The sequence below is a fragment of the Pristiophorus japonicus genome, chromosome 14 (assembly GCF_044704955.1).
Source record: "Pristiophorus japonicus isolate sPriJap1 chromosome 14, sPriJap1.hap1, whole genome shotgun sequence".
Lineage (NCBI taxonomy): Eukaryota > Metazoa > Chordata > Chondrichthyes > Pristiophoridae > Pristiophorus > Pristiophorus japonicus.
This window is the reverse complement of record NC_091990.1, coordinates 124926492-124948855: the sequence shown is the minus strand read 5'-3', so window position 1 is coordinate 124948855 and position 22364 is coordinate 124926492. Positions and strand designations below refer to the sequence as shown.

The 22364-nt window shown below is 45.1% G+C and overlaps 1 protein-coding gene across 1 annotated transcript in view; it reads left to right on the top strand.

Moving 5' to 3' along the window:
* Positions 1-22364, top strand: part of ano1a (anoctamin 1, calcium activated chloride channel a) — a 379673-nt gene that overhangs the window by 255919 nt on the left and 101390 nt on the right. Inside the window, exons 14-16 of the mRNA XM_070899592.1 lie at positions 112-186; positions 919-996; positions 4968-5042. Coding sequence (XP_070755693.1) covers positions 112-186; positions 919-996; positions 4968-5042 — 228 coding nt within the window. The remainder of the gene's footprint in view (positions 1-111; positions 187-918; positions 997-4967; positions 5043-22364) is intronic.

Here is a 22364-nt window from a genome sequence, read left to right as displayed (position 1 = left end):
GTTTATTGGGTGGAAATGGCCGTACTTATACTAAACATTTTACATCGCTTTAAAATAATTATCTTCAATTTGTTTATGCTGAGTTTTTCTTTCTCTTTTTGAAATGCTCAGGATCATCCACGGCCTGAATATGAGGCCAGGGTTCTGAGTAAAGTTCTGAAGAAAGAACTTCAAACGAAGGAAGAGGTATGGACGGACTTTCAATGGAATTAAACCTTGCAGTTTATTTTTAAATTTGGTAAAATATTTTTATAAAAGTCTTCGCAAAATGTCACCATTTCTGTTGCTGCAATTATTACTGATTTATGTAATTTTTTTTAAAACAAATTATTGTTGTAGTTATTGTACTTGCGTGTTAACTAATGTGCTTCTTTATTAAATAACTTGATATTCAGGGACTGGGGCTGATCAAATAAATCATTTGTAACATTGTCCTTCCAAATCTGGGATTAGGGTTTGAATCCCATCCAGCCTGCTGAATTGAACATCTTCTCTCTTTGGCTGCATCATAAAATGAGATTGGCAGGTTCAACCCAACATGAGACTGCCTATTATTGTTAGCCTTACTGAGTTGTTTAAGTAAAGGGGAAAATCTACCCTTGTTACCATCGGAGGTGCCTTTCAGTGTTTTGGGGTTAAAGGCATGTTGTCAGAAGAGAGTGGAGGGAACTTCACTGCATCTGGCACCTGCTCTACCTGACCTGAATGGGTTTGATGCCAACGCTAGCTTCAGAAATGGATGTCAACATTTCACCTTGCTGAGTACAAGAATATTGCTTCTCACTCCCTCCCCATTTTAAAAAAAAAAGTCAACAATTGAAATAGCTTGGTATCGGATCCCTTTGTTAGTCTGTCATGATGCTGTGTGACTGAATTTAACACTGTGCCTATGTGGTCCTTTTCTCTGCCTGACCTCAGAAGTCATCGGAAGCGGTGGAGGAATACCCAAACAAATGGAAAAACAAAGTTTGGTCTGCCATGGCTGGGGTGAAATTGGTACTAGTTGAAAATAATAATGCTTGTATTTTTTCCAAGTTTGTTCAGAAAGACATGGGGCCAAGGTTGCTGTTTTAGAAAAATATATATATAAATATATCTATATATAGATATACATATGTATAGATATATGATCACTGGTGTTCTCGCATCTTAAATTGCAATTCATTGCAGTAAAATATATTGGTTAATTTCAGCTGCTATTACAGTCACATTCTACTATAATTTTATCAACCAATTCTTGCACTTTCAGTTCACTGTCGATAAATAAACTAAGTGAATAAATGAAGATTGTGTGCCTGATTTAGGGGGTTATTAGTTTGAATTGCTTCTTATTGGGATTACCAACATCTTCAAGGGGTATTGGTTTGGCTCATCTCTGAGATGCTGGCTCAGATGCATTTGTCATTTATAATAATACATAATTAAATCACATGGGAAATGTTTGATCCATTAATGAGCGAATGAAGCATTTGTACCAAAATCTATCTAAATTATTTCTAAGAAGCTTTTGAAGTGGCAGTCTTTCTCAACAAGCTAATGGATTTTATTTTTCAAAACTATTTCACTATTAAATTTATTTGATAGTCAGTAATACAGCGCATTAGAATGGCTGTGCATGAGAGTACTTGTCTAGACACCTTTAATACAGTTTTGTTCCCAGTCACCTTAGTTTGGTTGTCACCGTGCATGTAATTAATGATCTTTGTGCACCATGTGACTTGTTTTGTGACGCTTAACTAGTAGTAGCTTCAATGGTGTTATTGTGGTCACTGGGATTTAAATGTGCTAAGCTTCTAGTTTTGAAGTTTGTCCTTATTTAATGTCACACGTTGGTCATATCAAACAGCTTTAATTTGTGTTTACCAGGTTTGGACTCTAAACAAAACTGCAATGATATAATTGGCAAGTTTAGTGGAAAGTATAACATGACTTAAATGGGAGGTAATGGGACCAAGCTCTTAGCTACCTTGCTGGAGTGCTGAACTTGCAAAGATGTGACCCACATTCATTGAATTCACAATTGTGACTGATGTTTGTACTTCAGGTTCACCTGAGATAGATCGTTTAACCAGTCTTTGGTCTTGTGAGAGAAATAGAGCAAAGAGTCCTGACATCTCTCGCTCCAATAATTAATAAAACATTAAACTTGCAGAATGGGCATTTAAGTGGCAAATTAATTGAAATATTGCTAAGTGTAAGGTGGTGCATTTTGGTCAGAAGAATAAGGAGGCTGCTTGGATAATAAGGGTCTTAATGGGATAGAGGATCTAGGGGTACAGATACACAAATCACAAAGTAGTGACGCAGTTTAATAAGGCCATTTAAAAAAAATAAAAATAAAAGGCAAACCAAGCACTGGGGTTCGAGAGGGATAGTGTTGAAAAGCAGGTAAGTCATGTTAAATCACATTGGGATGTACTGTGCACAGTCTGGTCACCACTGGAGAAGGTACAAAAAAGATTTACAAGGACTGAGAGGTTAAAAATATCAGGAAAGATTGTACAGACTGGGGCTATTTTCTCTAGAAAAGGGAAGGCAGAAGGGTGACCTAATAGAGGCCTTTAAGATAATGAAAGGGTTTGATGAGGTAAATGTGGAGATAATATTTTCACTTGTGGGGGAGACCAAAGCTAGAGGTCATAAATAAAGCTTTGTTACATAACTTCAGAATTTAAGTTGTTCGATCAAAGCAATGCATCTGGTTGGTGGAAGTCCAGCTCTAATTTTTGATTCTTTACTTGAATTTTTAATGTGTTCATTCTACAGACCTTTAAGCTTTAAGTTTAGTTTAATTGTCCATTGAGTGTCCTAGTAAACCTATATTGCTAGAACTATATAAAAAAAAAAATGAAATACACAGAAGATGATACATTTGGCCCAAGTTGGTGGCTATATTGTGTTCTGGTCAGCATCAACAACAGGATGGTGAGTTTGTCAATAGTCTGGTTCAGCCCGAGACAGTAAGGGACATGGAATCAGTGGCAAGGGCATGAAATTTGTGGCAGAGTCCAAAGATGATGATCAACTGGAAGACGATAATGTTCAACTGGCAGAAAATGTGGTCCGTCCAATACCTGATACCATATAAGCAGTCTGACCATGCAATCCAAGGGATGATTTTGCCAAGTGACACCATGCAGTCTTGGTGGAGTGGGGGTGAGGAATAAATCCCCTGCCGATTCTGGAGGTAATGTTGCAGGTATACGAAGAGAAGCCACTGATGGAGATGTTCCGGCTACAATCGGAAAACTAAGAGTGTACCTATTGTATAACTTGCATGATTGACTGATTGCAAAATAGCCTCCTGGTAATAGAGATCTCCAGATTCATTCTTGTCCATCATACAACACGTGGAGCAAACGCTTTTACAATTTTATCAAAATCCCAAATTTGCCTCATACAATCTCAAAAGTAATGGGCCAAAAATTGCGGGTGGTTGCCTCCGACCAAAATAAAAATTCCAAAAGTACCTGGTGGTCCCGGAGGAAGGAACACTTGCGCTCTGAGGCCTCGATGCACAGCCCAGCGTAGAGGCCCATGCGTCCCAGGATCGTAAGCGCTTCCTGGGATCACATGGGCCTAGGATCACGTGGGCCTGGGCCACCAATCACAATGTAGTTGTCTCATTGATAGCAATGGGAGCTCTGAGCTTCGAGCTCTTTTTTTTTTTACTTTCACTTTTTAAAAATTAATTAGAAATTGCATTAAATTAAATGTTTTAGCGGAAAGGAAAAAATTTTGAATTAAAAAAAAATGTTTTAATAGTGTTAAAAATAAACTTGCCTTCATAAACAGGGTTTTTAACATAAAAATAAGTAATAAAAAATATTTTTTTACCAGGCATAAATGTTTGAAGGACATTCGCTGGGCAAGAGTGGGGCAAATAGCCCAAATCTCCTCCCGGGGATGCGTTGAATCGGTCTAAAAAGACATTTTGACAGATCACAAGTGCCGGGTTCATGCGCTTTGCTCATCTAAACCTGGAACTTGTCGGGCCTCTCCGGGCACATGCGCACATCGTACGCACCCGGAGAGACTGGAATTTCAGGGTCAATAGCTTTCTGTGGCTCTTCGACCAGAAATGCTGCACCGGGGGCAGCCCTGACTTGGACTGCAGGTTGCTCATCCCTCCCTGTCCCACAAAGGAGGGCTTCTGCCGCAGCATATTTAATATGCAGACAGAGTCTTTGATGGTGTGAGTCTCCTCCCAATGATCTAAAATATTTTTAAAATGTCAGTTTTCAAATGTTTGCTGGAACTTTACTTATCCAGCTGTAAAACTTTTATGTTCGGCTTTGCACTAGCTGGTGCATCAACTCTTGCTTCAATGCATTTGAGCGTCAGATCGCCAATCGGCCATTTTTGCCTTGATGTTTATCCAAAACCAATTTGCTTCAACTCGAAAGCAGCGGTATAACGACATGGTAATTTAATAATGTCGTTCAAAGAATCTATAAGCTAGAGCATGAAGTTACTGAATAGAAGGATATGCAGGTAGGGTGGGAGGAGGTTGATGTGAAGCACAAACACTGGTACGAATCAATTGGGCCAAATGGCCTGTTTCTGTGCTGTAAATTTTAAGTGATGTTCTACTCATTACTTTTGAAGTAGTTTGGAATATTGCAGTTAGAAGGAGCTGTCTTATGAAAACATAGAAGAGTGTTAGTTCGCCAAGCAATATCCATGTTTGGCAGTTTATGTCCAGACAGAGATCAGACATTCGAATACATTGAACATTGGTATGGGTCTAGTATATAGTTCCCATGAAGACACTTACACGGATTGCAAAGATGTCATTTGTGTCTAGTAGTTTGTATTATTTAACCACCATGCTGTCCAGGTGAAATCTGATGGACTTCATGGTTCAAATAAGGACTTATTTTGAGCAGAAGCTCCTAGCACATCTTTGAGTTGAAAGATAACCTTGAGGGATTAACTTTTTTCACTGGCTCTGCTTATAATTACAGACTGAAAAGGAGAAACTGACTTGGAAGGACCGTAGCCCAGCTTATCTGACAAATATTGTTGCTGTCCTATTTATGGTAAGAATATGCATGTGCAGATATTTTACAAATCTCGGTATTCTGTATTACAGATGACATTATGGCTTCTTATGGGATCTTGTAACGTTTTGCACATTCACAGAAAGTCACATTGTGCATACGAGTAAAGGAACAATTCAGCACAGAAGGCGGCCATTTGGCTCATTGTGCCTGTGCTGGCTCTTTGACTGAGCTATCCAATTAGACCCAACCCCCTGGTTCTTTCCCCGAAGCCCTGTAAATTTTTCCTTTTACAAGTATTTATTCAATTTTGAAAGCTACTATTGAATCTGCTTCCACCACCCTTTCACTAGATCATAACCACTCGCTGTGTTTTATTTTATTTTTTTTAAGTTTTAAAAGCTTTCCTCATTTTGCCTCTGGTTCATTTGACGATTTTCTTGTCCTCCTGGTTACCAACCCTTTTGAGTGGAAACAGTTTCTTCCTACCTACTCCATCAAAACCCTTCATAAGGAGTATATGATTAGAATGTGACAATATGCAGCTACAACAGTAGAGTACAAGTCTTCTAAAATCTTGCTATGATGATGTAGTGCTTTAATTGGGCACTATAAGAACATAAGAAATAGGAGCAGGTGTGGGCCCTCGAGCCTGCTCCACCATTCAATAAGATTGAAAAGTCCTGTCCCTGCCGCACAGACTCACACGAGGCACATGCTGAAGTCGAGGTCACTCAGGACCTGCACCTTTATTACACAGCTCTCGAATGCAACACTTGCCTGAGACCTGTCCTTATATATCTGTCTGGGACAGGTATCCAGTGTCTCCTGCAAGTGCACCCCTGGTGGTAAGGTAAACTTGTCATCTCTAGTTACAGTTATGTATAGCATGGTAAGATAGTTATGTACAGTAGTGTGAGATACATGACCTCACACTCCACCAAGGTCTTATTGTCTTTATTGGTTCAGTCTCTCAGGTGGTCTACACTCTCGCATGGAGCGTCTTAGTTGTGGTTCAGTTGTTTGCCTTGGTACCTGATTTTCTTTTGGTGTGATTGCTGGTATCTCGCCAGGGCTGTCTGTTTCGTTCAGTATGATTGGTGTCTCGCCTGGGCTGTCTGTTGGGATTGCCCTTTCCTCAGGTTGTTACCTCTGTCTATCCACCAGGTATGGTGTGAGTTCCACATTGTAGTCTGCTTCTGGCAGCAGTGTTGATGGTAAATCTTCTTTTGACTTGGTCTGCATGCCTCGGGCAGGTTTGGCCATTGTCCATTTGTACCACCAGTAGCCTGTTTCCTTCTTTGCCTGTTACAGTCCCTGCAAACCATTTGGGACCCCTGCTATAGTTTAGCACAAACACTTTGTCCCCGATCTCATTCCACCTCCCCATCGAATTTCGGTCATGGTACTCAGTTAGCTTATGGCGCTTTGCCTCAACGATTTCATGCATGTCTGGGAGGATTAATGAGAGCCTTGTCTTTAAGGTCCATTTCATCAATAGTTGCATGGGGGGAACCCCAGTCAATGAATGTGGACGCGATTGTATGTCAGCAGCAGTCGCGACAGGCGGCCCTGCAGCGCGGGACCTTGGATTTTGAGCATGACTTGTTTAATGATCTGCACTACTCGCTCCACCTGGCCGTTGGAGGCTAGCTTGAACAGTGCCATCTTATCATGATTTATGCCATGGTCACTCATAAAATCTTGGAATTCTGCGCTGGTGAAGCACAGACCATTATCACTGACCAATATGTCAGGAATGCCGTGCGTTGCGAACATGGTTCCAAGGCTCTCCACAGTGGTGGTAGTTGTGCTCGAGTTTAAAATGGTGCATTCGATCCACTTTGAAAATGCATCTACAACTACGAAGAACTTTTTGCCCATGAATGGGCCCACATAGTCTACATGCACCCACGACCACGGTTTGGTGGGCCAGGGCCAGAGGCTTGGGGGCATTACTGAGTTGGGCACAAATAGTGCACCATCGGATACAGAGCTCCAAGTCCGCGTCAATGCCAGGCCACCAGACGTGGGATCTGGCTATGGCCTTCATGAGAATGATCCCCGGGTGCTCGCGGTGGAGCTTCCGGACAAATGCCTCTCTGCCTCACAAAGGCATAACTACTCAGCTGCCCCACATCAGGCAGTCTGCTTGTAGTGACAGCTCATGCATGCGCCTAGGGAAAGGTTTGATGTCCTCAGGGCAGGCATCGCGAGTCTCTGCCCAGTCACCAGTTAAGTCACATCTTTTTACTAGGGATAATGTGGGGTCGCTGGTCGTCCAGGCTCTGATTTGGCGAGCCGTCATGGGCGAACCTGTGGATTCAAAGGCATTGATTGCCATGACTATCTCACAGTCCTGTTCGTCAGACTCTTCCATGGCCGTCAGGGGTAGCCTGCTAAACGCGTCGGCACAGTTGTCTGTGCCTGGTCTGTGCCTTATGGCGTAATCGTAAGACGCCAGCATGAGTGCCCACCATTGAATGCGCGCCGAGGCGTTGGCGTTTATTGTCTTGCTCTCGGATAGTAGGGACGTGTGGGGCTTGTGGTCGGTTTCTAACGCGATCTTGACACCATACACGCAGGCGAGCGCCGCCTCCTCCACCATTCCGTACCCGAGGCATAAGCTATGGGTGGTAATTTACCCGCACTATTGACATGTTGTAAAACGCACTAGACTCCGTATGCTGACGCATCACATGTAAGAACTAGCTTTTTACCTGGATCAAAGAAAGCCAAAACACTGTTGGAACACAGAAGGTTGCGTGCCTTATTGAAGGCACATTCCTGGGCATCCCCCCAAAACCAATCTTACCCCTTTCTCAGTAGCACGTGGAGAGGCTCCAGCAGCATGCTTAAGTTCTGCATAAAGTTCCCAAAGTAATTGAGTAGCCCGAGAAAGGCGCGCAGTTCTGAGACATTCCGGGGCCTGGGTGCCAGGCGAATTGCTTCGGTTTTGGACTCTGTTGGGCAGATTCCATCAGCGGCAATCCTTCTGCCCAAAAATTCAACCTCGGGCACGAGAAACAGGCACTTGGATTTCTTAACTCTTAGGCCTACTCGATCCAACCGCTTTAGTACTTCCTCCAAATTACGGAGATGGGAGTCGGTGTCCCTGCCCGTGATAAGTATGTCGTCTTGAAATACAACCGGCCCCGAGGTGGACTTGAGCAGACTCTTCATGTTGCGTTGGAATATAGCAGCTGCCAACCTGATGCCTAATGGGCATCGATTGTACATGAAAAGGCCTCGATGTGTGTTGATGGTTGTGAGTAGCTTAGACTCGTCGGTCAATTCTTGCATCATATACGCAGATGTGAGATCTAGTTTTGAGAAGTTTTCCTCCAGCCAATGTGGCAAATAAGTCCTCCGCTCTGGGCAGTGGGTTTGGGCCTGTAGGGAGACTCTGTGGTAGATTTGTAGTCCCCACAGATTCGTACGGATCCATCAGGCTTCATGACTGGGACAATGGGACTTGCCCAGTCGCTGAATTACACAGGTGAGATAATGCCTTCCCGCAGAAGCCTGTCCAGTTCATGTTCAATCTTTTCCCTCATCACATAGGGCATAGCTCTAGCCTTGTGATGGACCGGTCTAGCATCCTGTGTGATGTAGATTTTGACTTTAGCCCCTTTGAAGGTGCCCACACCTGGCTGAAAGAGATGTTCAAATCGACATAGAACTGTTGAGCAGGAGGTCCATTCCTCTGACGACATGGCGTGAACATCATCCCATTTCTAGTTTAGTTTTGCCAGCCAGCTTCTCCCCAGCAGTGCTGGGAGATCTCCGGGGACAATCCACAGGGGAAGTTGGTTCACCGTCTCTTTGTGTGTGACTGAGAGCATGGCGCTGCCAAGGACTGGGACGATTTCTTTGGTATAGGTCTTTAGTTTGGTGTCGACCCTTGAGTTTTGATCTGTCTCTTTTTTGTGTGGCCACAGCTGTTCAAATTGTTGAGCGCTCATGAGAGATTGACTCGCTCCCGTATCCAGCTCCATGTTGACGGGTATCCCGTTGAGTAGGACCCTCATCATTATTGGAGGCGTCTTGTTGTAAGAGCAGTAGCCATTGATCGTGTTGACCCGCTGTACCTCGGTGTCCTGGGTACTGTCCCCACCGTCTTCTGGTCCGCTTTCCGATTCATATACCAGCCGAGCTGCCGTTTTTCTGCACATGCGGGCCAGATGCCCTGTATAGTCACAGTTTCTGCAAACAGCATGCTGAAATCGACACCCCCTTGATGAGTGCCTTCCCCCACATCTCCAGCACATACCGCTTCCATTGTTTCCAAAGGATGAGCTGCGTCTGGCTGATCTCTCTCGAGCTTCTCTCAGTTTGTAGTTGATTGCTCGCATTGTGGGTTGATGAGGTGTGAACGGCCGTTCATGTGGCCCTTGATGGCTTCTGGCGCCACTGCCTGCTGTTGAAGGCCTGCTCTCCTGCCTTTGTCTGTGTGTGGGGGTAGCGGCTTGTTTCACGCTGTGAACCCCTTGTTCCGATGTTTCGTTAGTTGTCGTACCCGCAGTGTAGATCAACCTCGTTACTACTTCTCCTGCCAAGAACGTCTGTGCAACCAGTGCTGCTGCCTCTAGGGTCAAGTTCTTGGTCTCTATGAGCTTTCAGAATATGCCTGCGTGGCCAATTTCTTCAATAAGAAAGTCTCTCAGCACTTCTCTCCTTAGTTCATCGGAGAACTCACATAAGCTAGCCAACCTCCGAAGTTCCGCCACGAAGTCGGGTATGCTCTGGCCCACACAGCGTCTGTAGTTGTAGAACCTGTGTCTGGCCATGTGTAGGCTGCTCGCTGGCTTCAGGTGGTCTCTTACCAGTGTGCTCAACTCTTCAAACGAAATGCTTGCTGGTTTCTTGGGTGCCAGCATGTCCTTCATTTAAGGCGTATGTTTTCGAGCCACAGCTGGTCAAGAGATGGGCTCTTCTCTTGTCTGCCTTATCGTCACCTAACCAGTCTTTGGTTACGAAGCTTTGCTGGAGCCTTTCTATAAAGTCCTCCCAATTATCTCCAGCATTGTATTTTTCATCTGAGCCGTTGGTCGCCATTCTGTGGATTCTGTAATCCCATCCTTGTCGCCACTGTAAAGTCCTGTCCCTGCAGTACAGACTCTCTCACGCGGCACATGCTGAAGTCAAGGTCACTCAGGCCCTGCACCTTTATTATACAGCTCTCGAATGCCACACTTGCCTTATACCTGTCTGGGACAGGTATCCAGTATCTCTTGCAAGTGCACCCCTGGTGGTAAGGTATGCTTGTGGTTACAGGTCATCTCTAGTTATAGTCATGTATAGCATGGTAAAATACAGTAGTGTGAGATACATGACAAAGATCGTGGCTGATCATTGACCTCAACTCCACTTTCCCGCACGATCTCCACATCCCTTGATTCCCCAGACTCCAAAAATCTATCTATCTCAGCCTTGAATATATTCAGAGACTCAGCATCCACAGCCCTCTGGGGCAGAGAATTCCAAAGATTCACAATCCTCTGACTGAAGAAATTCCTCCTTATCTCTGTCTTAAATGGCCTACCCCTTATCCTGAGACTGTGCCCCCTAGTTCAAGACACTCCAGCCAGGGGAAACAACCTCTCAGCATCTACCCTGTCAATCCCCTTCAGAATCTTGTATGTTTCAATGGGATCATACCTCATTCTTCTAAACTCCAGAGAGTATAGGCCCATTCTACACAATCTCTCATAGAAACATAGAATATAGGTGCAGGAGCAGGCCATTTGGCCCTTCGAGCCTGCACCACCATTCAATCTGATCATGCCTGATCATGCAACTTCAGTACCCCATTCCTGCTTTCTCTCCATACCCCTTGATCCCTTTAGCTTTAAGGGCCACAGCTAACTCCCTTTTGAATATATCTAACAAACTGGCCTCAACAACTTTGTGGTGGAGAATTCCACAGTTTCACAATTCTGAGTGAAGAAGTTTCTCCTCATCTCAGTCCTAAATGGCTTACCCTTTATCCTTAGACTGTGACCCCTGGTTCTGGACTTCCCCAACATTGGGAACCTTCTCCTGCATCTAACCTGTCCAATCCCGTCAGAATTTTATGTTTCTATGAGATCCCCTCTCATTCTTCTAAATTCCAGTGAATATAAGCCTAGTCGACCCAGTCTTTCTTCATGTGTCAGTCCTGCCATCCCGGGAATCAATCTGGTGAACCTTCGCTGCACTCCCTCTGTTATACATGTATACAATAGATATGTTGTCTGTGTAGTGACTATATAGTTGCATAAGATAGAGACTTGTTTACCGGAGGTACCATCAACAAGGTTCACACTCTATACACAATGCTGGCACCGCCAGAGGGTGCAACTGGTGGAGGTCCAGGGATCACCTGTACACCACAGGTACCCAGGTATAAAAGAGTCCACCATGTGGCTCAAAAGTAGTAATCTCGGGATTGCTACCAGTGCCACGTGCTAGTCAGAGTAGGAATCGCAGGATAGCGCAGATGAATACGTGGCTTGAGCAGTGCTGCAGCAGGGAGGGATTCAAATTCCTGGGGCATTGGAACCGGTTCTGGGGGAGGTGGGACCAGTACAAACCGGACGGTCTGCACCTGGGCAGGACCGGAACCAATGTCCGAGGGGGAGTGTTTGCTAGTGCTGTTGGGGAGGAGTTAAACTAATATGGCAGGGGGATGGGAACCAATGCAGGGAGACAGAGGGAAACAAAAAGGAGGCAGAAGCAAAAGACAGAAAGGAGATGAGGAAAAGTGGAGGGCAGCGAAACACATGGCAAAGAACAAAAAGGGCCACTGTACAGCAAAATTCTAAAAGGACAAAGGGTTTTAAAAAAAACAAGCCTGAAGGCTTTGTGTCTTAATGCAAGGAGTATACGTAATAAGGTGGATGAATTAAATGTGCAAATAGATGTTAACAAATATGATGTGATTGGGATTACAGAGACGTGGCTCCAGGATGATCAGGGCTGGGAACTCAACATCCAGGGGTATTCAACATTCAGGAAGGATAGAATAAAAGGAAAAGGAAATGGGGTAGCGTTGCTGGTGAAGGAGGAGATTAATGCAATAGTTAGGAAGGACATTAGCTTGGATGATGTGGAATCTATATGGGTCGAGCTGCAGAACACCAAAGGGCAAAAAACATTAGTGGAAGTTGTGTACAGACCTCCAAACAGTAGTAGTGATGTTGGGGAGGGCATCAAACAGGAAATTAGGGGTGCATGCAATAAAGGTGCAGCAGTTATAATGGGTGACTTTAATATGTACATAGATTGGGCTAACCAAACTGGAAGCAATACGGTGGAGGAGGATTTCCTGGAGTGCATAAGGGATGGTTTTCTAGACCAATATGTCGAGGAACCAACTAGGGGGGAGGCCATCTTAGACTGGGTGTTGTGTAATGAGAGAGGATTAATTAGCAATCTTGTTGTGCGAGGCCCCTTGGGGAAGAGTAACCATAATATGGTGGAATTCTGCATTAGGATGGAGAATGAAACAGTTAATTCAGAGACCATGGTCCAGAACTTAAAGAAGGGTAACTTTGAAGGTATGAGGCGTGAATTTGCTAGGATTGATTGGTGAATGATACTTAAGGGGTTGACTGTGGATGGGCAATGGCAGACATTTAGAGACCGCATGGATGAACTACAACAATTGTACATTCCTGTCTGGCGTAAAAATAAAAAAGGGAAGGTGGCTCAACTGTGGCTATCAAGGGAAGTCGGGGATAGTATTAAAGCCAAGGAAGTGGCATACAAATTGGCCAGAAATAGCAGCGAACCCGGGGACTGGGAGAAATTTAGAACTCAGCAGAGGAGGACAAAGGGTTTGATTAGGGCAGGGAAAATAGAGTACGAGAAGAAGCTTGCAGGGAACATTAAGACGGATTGCAAAAGTTTCTATAGATATGTAAAGAGAAAAAGGTTAGTAAAGACAAACTTAGGTCCCCTGCAGTCAGAATCAGGGGAAGTCATAACGGGGAACAAAAAAATGGCAGACCAATTGAACAAGTACTTTGGTTCGGTATTCACGAAGGAGGATACAAACAACCTTTCGGATATAAAAGGGGTCAGAGGGTCTAGTAAGGAGGAGGAACTGAGGGAAATCGTTATTAGTCAGGAAATTGTGTTGGGGAAATTGATGTGATTGAAGGCCGATAAATCCCCAGGGCCTGATGGACTGCATCCCAGAGTACTTAAGGAGGTGGCCTTGGAAATAGTGGATGCATTGACAGTCATTTTCCAACATTCCATTGACTCTGGATCAGTTCCTATGGAGTGGAGGGTAGCCAATGTAACCCCACTTTTTAAAAAAGGAGGGAGAGAGAAAACAGGGAATTATAGACCGGTCAGCCTGACCTCAGTAGTGGGTAAAATGATGGAATCAATTATTAAGGATGTCATAGCAGCGCATTTGGAAAGAGGTGACATGATAGGTCTAAGTCAGCATGGATTTGTGAAAGGGAAATCATGCTTGACAAATCTTCTGGAATTTTTTGAGGATGTTTCCAGTAGAGTGGACAAGGGAGAACCAGTTGATGTGGTATATTTGGACTTTCAGAAGGCTTTCGACAAGGTCCCACACAGGAGATTAATGTGCAAAGTTAAAGCACGTGTGATTGGGGGTAGTGTGCTGACATGGATTGAGAACTGGTTGTCAGACAGGAAGCAAAGAGTAGGAGTAAATGGGTACTTTTCAAAATGGCAGGCAGTGACTAGTGGGGTACCACAAGATTCTGTGCTGGGGCCCCAGCTGTTTACACTGTACATTAATGATTTGGACGAGGGGATTAAATGTAGTATCTCCAAATTTGCGGATGACACCAAGTTGGGTGGCAGTGTGAGCTGCGAGGAGGATGCTATGAGGCTGCAGAGTGACTTGGATAGGTTAGGTGAGTGGGCAAATGCATGGCAGATGAAGTATAATGTGGATAAATGTGAGGTTATCCACTTTGGTGGTAAAAACAGAGAGACAGACTATTATCTGAATGGTGACAGATTAGGAAAAGGGGAGGTGCAACGAGACTTGGGTGTCATGGTACATCAGTCATTGAAGGTTGGCATGCAGGTACAGCAGGCGGTTAAGAAAGCAAATGGCATATTGGCCTTCATAGCGAGGGGATTTGAGTACAGGGGCAGGGAGGTGTTGCTACAGTTGTACAGGGCCTTGGTGAGGCCACACCTGGAGTATTGTGTACAGTTTTGGTCTTCTAACTTGAGGAAGGACATTCTTGCTATTGAGGGAGTGCAGTGAAGGTTCACCAGACTGATTCCCGGGATGGCGGGACTGACCTATCAAGAAAGACTGGATCAACTGGGCTTGTATTCACTGGAGTTCAGAAGAATGAGAGGGGACCTCATAGAAACGTTTAAAATTCTGATGGGTTCAGACAGGTTAGATGCAGGAAGAATGTTCCCAATGTTGGGGAAGTCCAGAACCAGGGGTCACAGTCTAAGGAGAAGGGGTAAGCCATTTAGGACCGAGATGAGGAGAAACTTCTTCACCCAGAGAGTGGTGAACCTGTGGAATTCTCTACCACAGAAAGTTGTTGAGGCCAATTCACTAAATATATTAAAAAAGGAGTTAGATTAAGTCCTTACTACTAGGGGGATCAAGGGGTATGGCGAGAAAGCAGGAATGGGGTACTGAAGTTGCATGTTCAGCCATGAACTCATTGAATGGCGGTGAAGGCTAGAAGGGCCGAATGGCCTACTCCTGCACCTATTTTCTATGTTTCTATCCTCATTCTGGAGTTATATTAAATGGACTAAGGTCACTACAGTTCCAGTACAATACTTTGCCTCGTGGAGTCATTATCAGAGCATCTAAAGACATAACAATTGGCGACGAGATTATGGACTTTCACGCGAAAATGGCTAACCTTGCTACGTCGCAGCAGTTCACCGATGGGGATGATTGTGACATCTTTGTGGAGAGGCTCGACCATTTCTTCACAGCAAACGACCTGGCAGGCAATGATCCGGCCACACTGGCTGATGAGCGCAGAGCTATCCTGCTCACCAGTTGTTGGCCCATCGTCTATGGACTCATCAGGGATTTGCAGACACCAGCGAAGACAACGACCAAGATGTACGAAGAGCTTGTAACGTTGATCCAAGAGCAACTCAAGCCCAAAGAGAGCATCCTCAGCCACTCACCAGTTTTATACCCACCGAAGGCCAGGAAATCGCAAAATATGCTGCAGACCTCAGGAGGCTCTCGGAACCTTTTGATTTCAGCGACCATCTCACCGAAGTGCTGCGGGATATCTTTGTCATCGGAATCGGCCACGAGGGCCTTTTTCCCAGGCTACTATCTGCAGATACCACAGTCACACTGCAGAAGGTCATCACCATGAGCCAGGCATTCATGACTTCAACCTGGCGGATAACTCATCCTCTGGCAAGTACTGTACACAGACTGGCGCCTTTTAGAGATAGGACTGTAGAACGTGAATCTCCTCAGGGGAGAGAGAGAACAGGCTCCCGAGTCCCTTAACTCTAAGTCCGCCGAGGGGGCTAATCGGTTAGCACCATGCTGGCATTGCGGAGGAAATCACCGGGCTCACCTGTGCCGTTTTAAGGACTGTGTGCAAAGGGTGCAGCACAAAGGGCCACCTCCAGCGAATGTGTAAAAGAAATAGGACTCACCGTGTTGATGAGTCTGCAGAGGGCCATGAATCCAGCGCGGATTATGAAGAGGCGGTCAGAGAGGCAGCTCAGGTCCAGGATGAGCTGTACGGAATGTTTACCTGCACCATAAAAAGTTCCCCGTTGAGAATGGAAGTTGAGATAAACGGCGCTCCAGTCTTCATAGAGGTGGACACGGGGCGAGCCAGTCAGTAATGAATCAAGAAGCCTTTGAGAGGCTATGGGACAATCAAACTGAAAGACCCAAGTTGGTCCCGGTTCAAGCAAAGCTGCTCACCTACACCAATGAACTTATCCTAGTTGTTGGTAGTGCGAATGTAAAGGTACTCCATGATGAAATGGTGCCACTGTGGATTGTTGCAGGTGATGGACCAACGCTACTCGGAAGAAGGTGGCTGGAGAAGATCCATTGGAGCTGGGAAGATTTAATCCCTCCAGCGATCGATGTCCCCCAGAGAGCAGACCAGCACAGACCGCTCAGCACGACTGCGCGGAGATGATCCAGCTGAGACGACCTGAACGCACCTTCCAGGCTCCAGAGAAAGAAAATCGGATCCAAAGGCAACTTCCCAGCTTCGGTGGCAGAACCCGGGGGGAAGAAGATCAAAGCAGTCGACATCGTGGATGGAACAAAGATGGCGCTCAAACTACGACGTGAAGTGCTGAAGGAAAAGATGGCAGTGGCCAGACCACGAGGTGCAGCGCTGATGGAGCAACATGTGGTACTAAGCGAAGAAGAGGATTGGGATAAAGATAGCAAGGCCCTCGTAAAGGAGGCCAGCAATCTACCATACTTAAAGGGACAGTCCCACATTCTCATTCAATGTAATAACAACGTAATAGCAGCTATTAACAAATATGATATAATTGGGATTACGGAGACATGGCTCCAGGGTGACCAAGGCTGGGTACTCAACATCCAGGGGTATTCAACATTCAGGAAGGATAAACAGAAAGGAAAAGGAGGTGGGGTAGCGTTGCTGGTTAAAGAAGAAATTAACACAATAGTAAGGAAGGACATTAGCTTGGATGATGTGGAATCTGTATGGGTAGAGCTGCGGAATACCATAGGACAGAAAATGCTAGTGGGAGTTGTGTACAGACCACCAAACAGTAGTAGTGAGGTTGGGGACAGAATCAAACAAGAAATTAGGGATGCGTGCAATAAAGGTACAGCAGTTATCATGGGCAACTTTAATCTACATATAGATTGGGCTAACCAAACTGGTAGCAATGCGGTGGAGGAGGATTTCCTGGAGTGTATTAGGGATGGTTTTCTAGACCAATACATCGAGGAACCAACTCGAGGGCTGGCCATCCGAGACTGGGTGATGTGTAATGAGAAAGAACTAATTAGAAATCTTGTTGTGCGAGGCCCCTTGGGGAAGAGTGACCATAATATGGTAGAATTCGTTATTAAGATGGAGAGTGACGCAGTTAATTCAGAGACTAGGGTCCTGTACTTGAGGAAAGGTAACTTTGATGGTATGAGACGTGAATTGGCTAGAATAAACTGGCGAATGATACTTAAAGGGTTGACGGTGGATAAGCAATGGCAGACATTTAAATATCACATGGATGAACTTCAACAATTATACATCCCCATCTAGAGTAAAAATAAAACAGGAAGGTGGCTCAACCGTGGCTAACAAGGGAAATTAGGGATAATGTTAAATCCAAAGAAAAGGCATATAAATTGGCCAGAAAAACCAGCAACCCTGAGGACTGGAGAAATTTAGAATCCAGCAGAGGAGGACAAAGTGTTTAATCAGGAGGGGGGAAATCGAGTACAAGAGGAAACATAGAAGCATAGAAAATAGGTGCAGGAGTATGCCATTTGGCCCTTCGAGCCTGCACCACCATTCAATAAGATCATGGCTGATCATTCCCTCAGTACCCCTTTCCTGCTGTCTCTCCATATCCCTTGATCCCCTGAGCCATAAGGGCCATATCTAACTCCCTCTTGAATATATACAATGAACTGGTATTAATAACTCTCTGCGGCAGGGAATTCTACAGGTTAACAACTCTGAGTGAGGAAGTTTCTCCTCATCTCAGACCTAAATCACCTACCCCTTATCCTAAGACTGTGTCCCCTGGTTCTGAACTTCCCCAACATCGGGAACATTCTACCCGCATCTAACCTGTCCCGTCCTGTCAGAATCTTTTATGTTTCTATGAGATCTCCTCTCATCCTTCTAAACTCCAATGTATAAAGGCCCAGTTGATCCAGTCTCTCCTCATATGTCAGTCCTGCCATCCCGGGATTCAGTCTGGTGAACCTTCGCTGCACTCCCTCAATAGCAAGAACGTCCTTCCTCAGATTCGGAGACCAAAACTGAACACAATATTCCAGGTGAGGCCTCACCAAGGCCCTGTACAACTGCAGTAAGATCTCCCTGCTCCTATACTCAAATCCTCTAGCTATGAAGGCCAACATACCATTTGCCGCCTTCACCGCCTGCTGTACCTGTATGCTGACTTTCAATGACTGATGAACCATGACACCCAGGTCTCGTTGCACCACCTCTTTTCCTAATCTGCCACCATTCAGATAATCTGTCTTCACGTTTTTGCCTCCAAAGTGGATAACCTCACATTTATCCACATTATACTGCATCTGCCACTCACCTAATCTGTCCAAGTCACCCTGCAGCCTCCGAGCAGCCCCCTCACAGTTCACACCGCCACCCAGTTTAGTGTCATCTGCAAACTTGGAGACATTACACTCCATTCCTTCATCCAAATCATGGATGTATATTGTAAAGAGCTGGGGTCCCAGCACTGAGCCCTGCGGCACCCCACTAGTCACTGCCTGCCATTCTGAAAAGGACCCTTTTATCCCGACTCTCTGCTTTCTGTCTGCCAACCAGTTCTCAATCTATGTCAGTATATCACCCCCAATGCCATGTGCTTTGATTTTGCACACCAATCTCTTGTGTGGGACCTTGTCAAAAGCCTTTTAAAAGTCCAAATACACCATAGCCACTGGTTCTCTCTTGTCCACTCTACTAGTTACATCCTCGAAAAATTCCAGAAGATTTGTCAAGCATGATTTCCCCTTTCATAAATCCATGTCGACTTGGACCGATCCTGTCACTGCTTTCCAAATGCGCTGCTATTTCATCCTTAACAATTGATTCCAACATTTTCCCCACTACTGATGTCAGGCTAACCGTTCTAAAATTACCCACTTTCCCCTCTCTCCCTCCCTTTTTAAACAGTGGTGTTACATTAACTACCCTCCAGTCCATAGGAACTGATCCAGACTCGATAGACTGTTGGAAAATGATCACCAATGCATCCACTATTTCTAGACCACTTCCTTAAGTACTCTGGGATGCAGACTATCAGGCCCCAGGGATTTATCGGCCTTCAATCCATCAATTTCCCACCTAATAAGGATACTTCAGTTCCTCCTTCTCACTAGACCCTCAGTCCCCTAGTACTTCTGGAAGGTTATTTGTGTCTTCCTTCGTGAAGACAGAACCAAAGTATTTGTTCAATTGGTCTGCCATTTCTTTGTTCCCCATTATAAATTCACCTGAATCCGACTGCAAGGGACCTATGTTTGTCTTCACTAATCTCTTTCTCTTCACTTATCTATAGAAGCTTTTGCAGTCAGTTTTTATGTTCTCGGCAAGCTGCTTCTCGTACTCTATTTTCCCCCTCTTAATTAAACCCTTTGTCCTCCTCTGCTGAATTCTAAATTTCTCCCAGTCCTCAGGTTTGCTGGGAACATTAAAAACTGACTGCAAAAGATTCCATAGATATGTGAAGAGAGAGATTAGTGAAGACAAACGTAGATCCGTTGCAGTCAGAATCAGGTCAATTTATAATGAACAGAGAAATGGCAGACCAATTGAACAAATACTTTGGTTCTGTCTTCATGAAGAAAGACACGAATAAACTTTTGGAACAGAGGATCTAGCGAGAAGGAAGAAATGAAGGAAATCCTTATTAGTCAGGAAATTGTGTTCGGGAAATTTATGGGATTGAAGGCCGATAAATCCCTGGAGTCTGCATCCCAGAGTACTTAAGGAAGCGGCCCTAGAAATAGTGGATGCATTGGTGATCATTTTCCAACAGTCTATCGACTCTGGATCAGTTCCTATGGACTGGAGGGTAGCTAATGTAACACCACTTTTTAAAAAAGTAGGGAGAGAGAAAACAGGTAATTATAGATTGGTTAGCCTGACATCAGTAGTGGGGAAAATGTTGGAATCAATTATTAAAGATGAAATAGCAACGCATTTGGAAAGCAGTGACAGGATCAGTCCAAGTCAGCATCGATTTATGAAAGAGAAATCATGCTTGACAAATCTTCTAGAATTTTTTGAGGATGTAACTAGTAGAGTGGACATGGGAGAACCAGTGGATGTGGTATTTTTGGACTTTCAAAAGGCTTTTGACAAAGTCCCACAGAAGTGATTGGTGTGCAAAATTAAAGCACATGGTATTGGGGTAATGTATTGACATGGATAGAGAACTGGTTGGCAGACAGGAAGCAGAAAGTCGGAATAAACTGGTCCTTTTCAGAATGGCAGGCAGTGACGAGTGGGGTACCGCAGGGCTCAGTGCTGGGACCCCAGCTATTTACAATATACATCAATGATTTGGATGAAGGAATTGAGTGTAATATCTCCAAGTTTGCAGATGACACTAAACTGGGTGGCGGTGTGAGCTGTGAGGAGGATGCAAAGAGGCTGCAGGGTGACTTGGACAGGTTAGGTGAGTGGGCAAATGCATGGCAGATGCAGTATAATGTGAGGTTATCCACTTTGGTGGCAAAAACATGAAGGCAGAAAATTATCTGAATGGTTGCAGATTAGGAAAAGGGGAAGTGCAACGAGACTGGGTGTCATAGTACATCAGTCATTGAAAGTTGGAATGCAGGTACAGCAGGCGGTGAAGAATGCAAATGGCATGTTGGCCTTCATAACTAGGGGATTTGAGTATAGGAGCAGGGAGGTCTTACTGCAGTTGTACAGGGCCTTGGTGAGGCCTCACCTGGAATATTGTGTTCAGTTTTGGTCTCCTAATCTGAGAAAGGATATTCTTGCTATTGAGGGAGTGCAGTGAAGGTTCAGCAGACTGATTCCCGGGATGGCAGGACTGACATATGAGGAGAGACTGGATCGACTGGGCCTGTATTCACTGGAGTTTAGAAGGATGAGAGGGGATCTCATAGAAACATATAAAAATCTGAGGGACTGGACAGGTTAGATGCAGGAAGAATGTTCCCAATGTTGGGGAAGTCCAGAACCAGGGGTCACAGTCTTAGGATAAGGGGTAAGCCATTTAGGACCGAGATGAGGAGAAACTTCTTCACCCAGAGAGTGGTGAACCTGTGGAATTCTCTACTGCAGAGAGTTGTTGGTGCCAGTTCGTTACATATATTCAAGAGGGAGTTACATAATGCCCTTATGGCTCAAGGGATCAAGGGGTAATGAGGTGAATGATCAGTCATGATATTGAATGGTGGTGCAGGCTCGAAGGGCCGAATGGCCTACTCCTACACCTATTTATGTTTCTTTGTAACTGTGAGCTAAGTGTAAAGCTTCTAATTGATGATCAGAGTTTTATACATGTAATAAGCAAAGAAAAGTCGGGCGATTTGCGATCAGAGCTACATTTTATCTACAATAAGCAATGAAACATTGTGCGATGCAGGATTTCAACTGTATTCTGATAACGTAGCGGGCAAACACCCATTGAAAGCACACAGAGTGATGCACCATGGCGTGTGGCCACAAGCAGCTAAAATAGACAAGCTGCAGAGCAAGCGATCTCAGGAGAGCAACGGCACCGGTATCGATACCCTGCCCCTGATCGGCTCCACCTCTTGTGCACCCGATGGCACCAACCGCCACAAGCCTGAAAGCGCTAAGGTGCAGCCCCCAGACCCCATCGCCACCAAGACTACACCCGGGAGCGAGGGGTCACCCGTGGCGGTTCTCCCAGTTGGGACCGGGACCAAACAAGATAACTCCCAAGCAAGCGAATTAGCAGTTCCCTGTGCACTGCTAGATGACTGCTCCTCTGGGGGCAGCAGCAACCCGGGGTGCAAGGAGAGGACAGGGAGTTCACAGGCATCTGTGAACCTGCCCAACGCTAGGAGCAATGGCAAAGGCCCTAATAGCAGGCAACTCGAACCAACCGGGTTCCCACTGCCAGCACCGTGCAATGCACCACCACCAGGCTACCTGGACACCATCCAGCAGCTCTGGAACTAGCTTGTCCTCACGCACCGGTGCTGAACCCAGCACTGATCCCAAAGATGTACCATCAATGTATCTCACCAGTCAAATGTGCTTGCCACACAACTGTACCACAAATGCAATGATGTAAATGCAAATTTCCTTTTCTGGATGTAAAGTCCTGTCCCCTCAGTACAGATTCACACGAGGCATATAGTGAAGTCAAGGTCACTCTGGACCTGCACCTTTATTTCGCAGCTCTGGAATGCTGCACTTGCCTGAGACCTGTCCTTATATACCTGTCCCTTGCAAGTACACCCCTGGTGGTAAGGTATGCTGGTGGTTCCAGGTCATATTTTATTAGTCATATATAGCATGTTAGGATACAGTTATATATAATAATGTAAGATATATGACATCACCGTCCCCCAAGGTCTTATTGTCTTTATAAGTTCAGTCTCTCAGGTGGTCTAGGCTCTCGCGTGGAATGTCTGAGTTGTGTTTCAGTTGTTTGCCT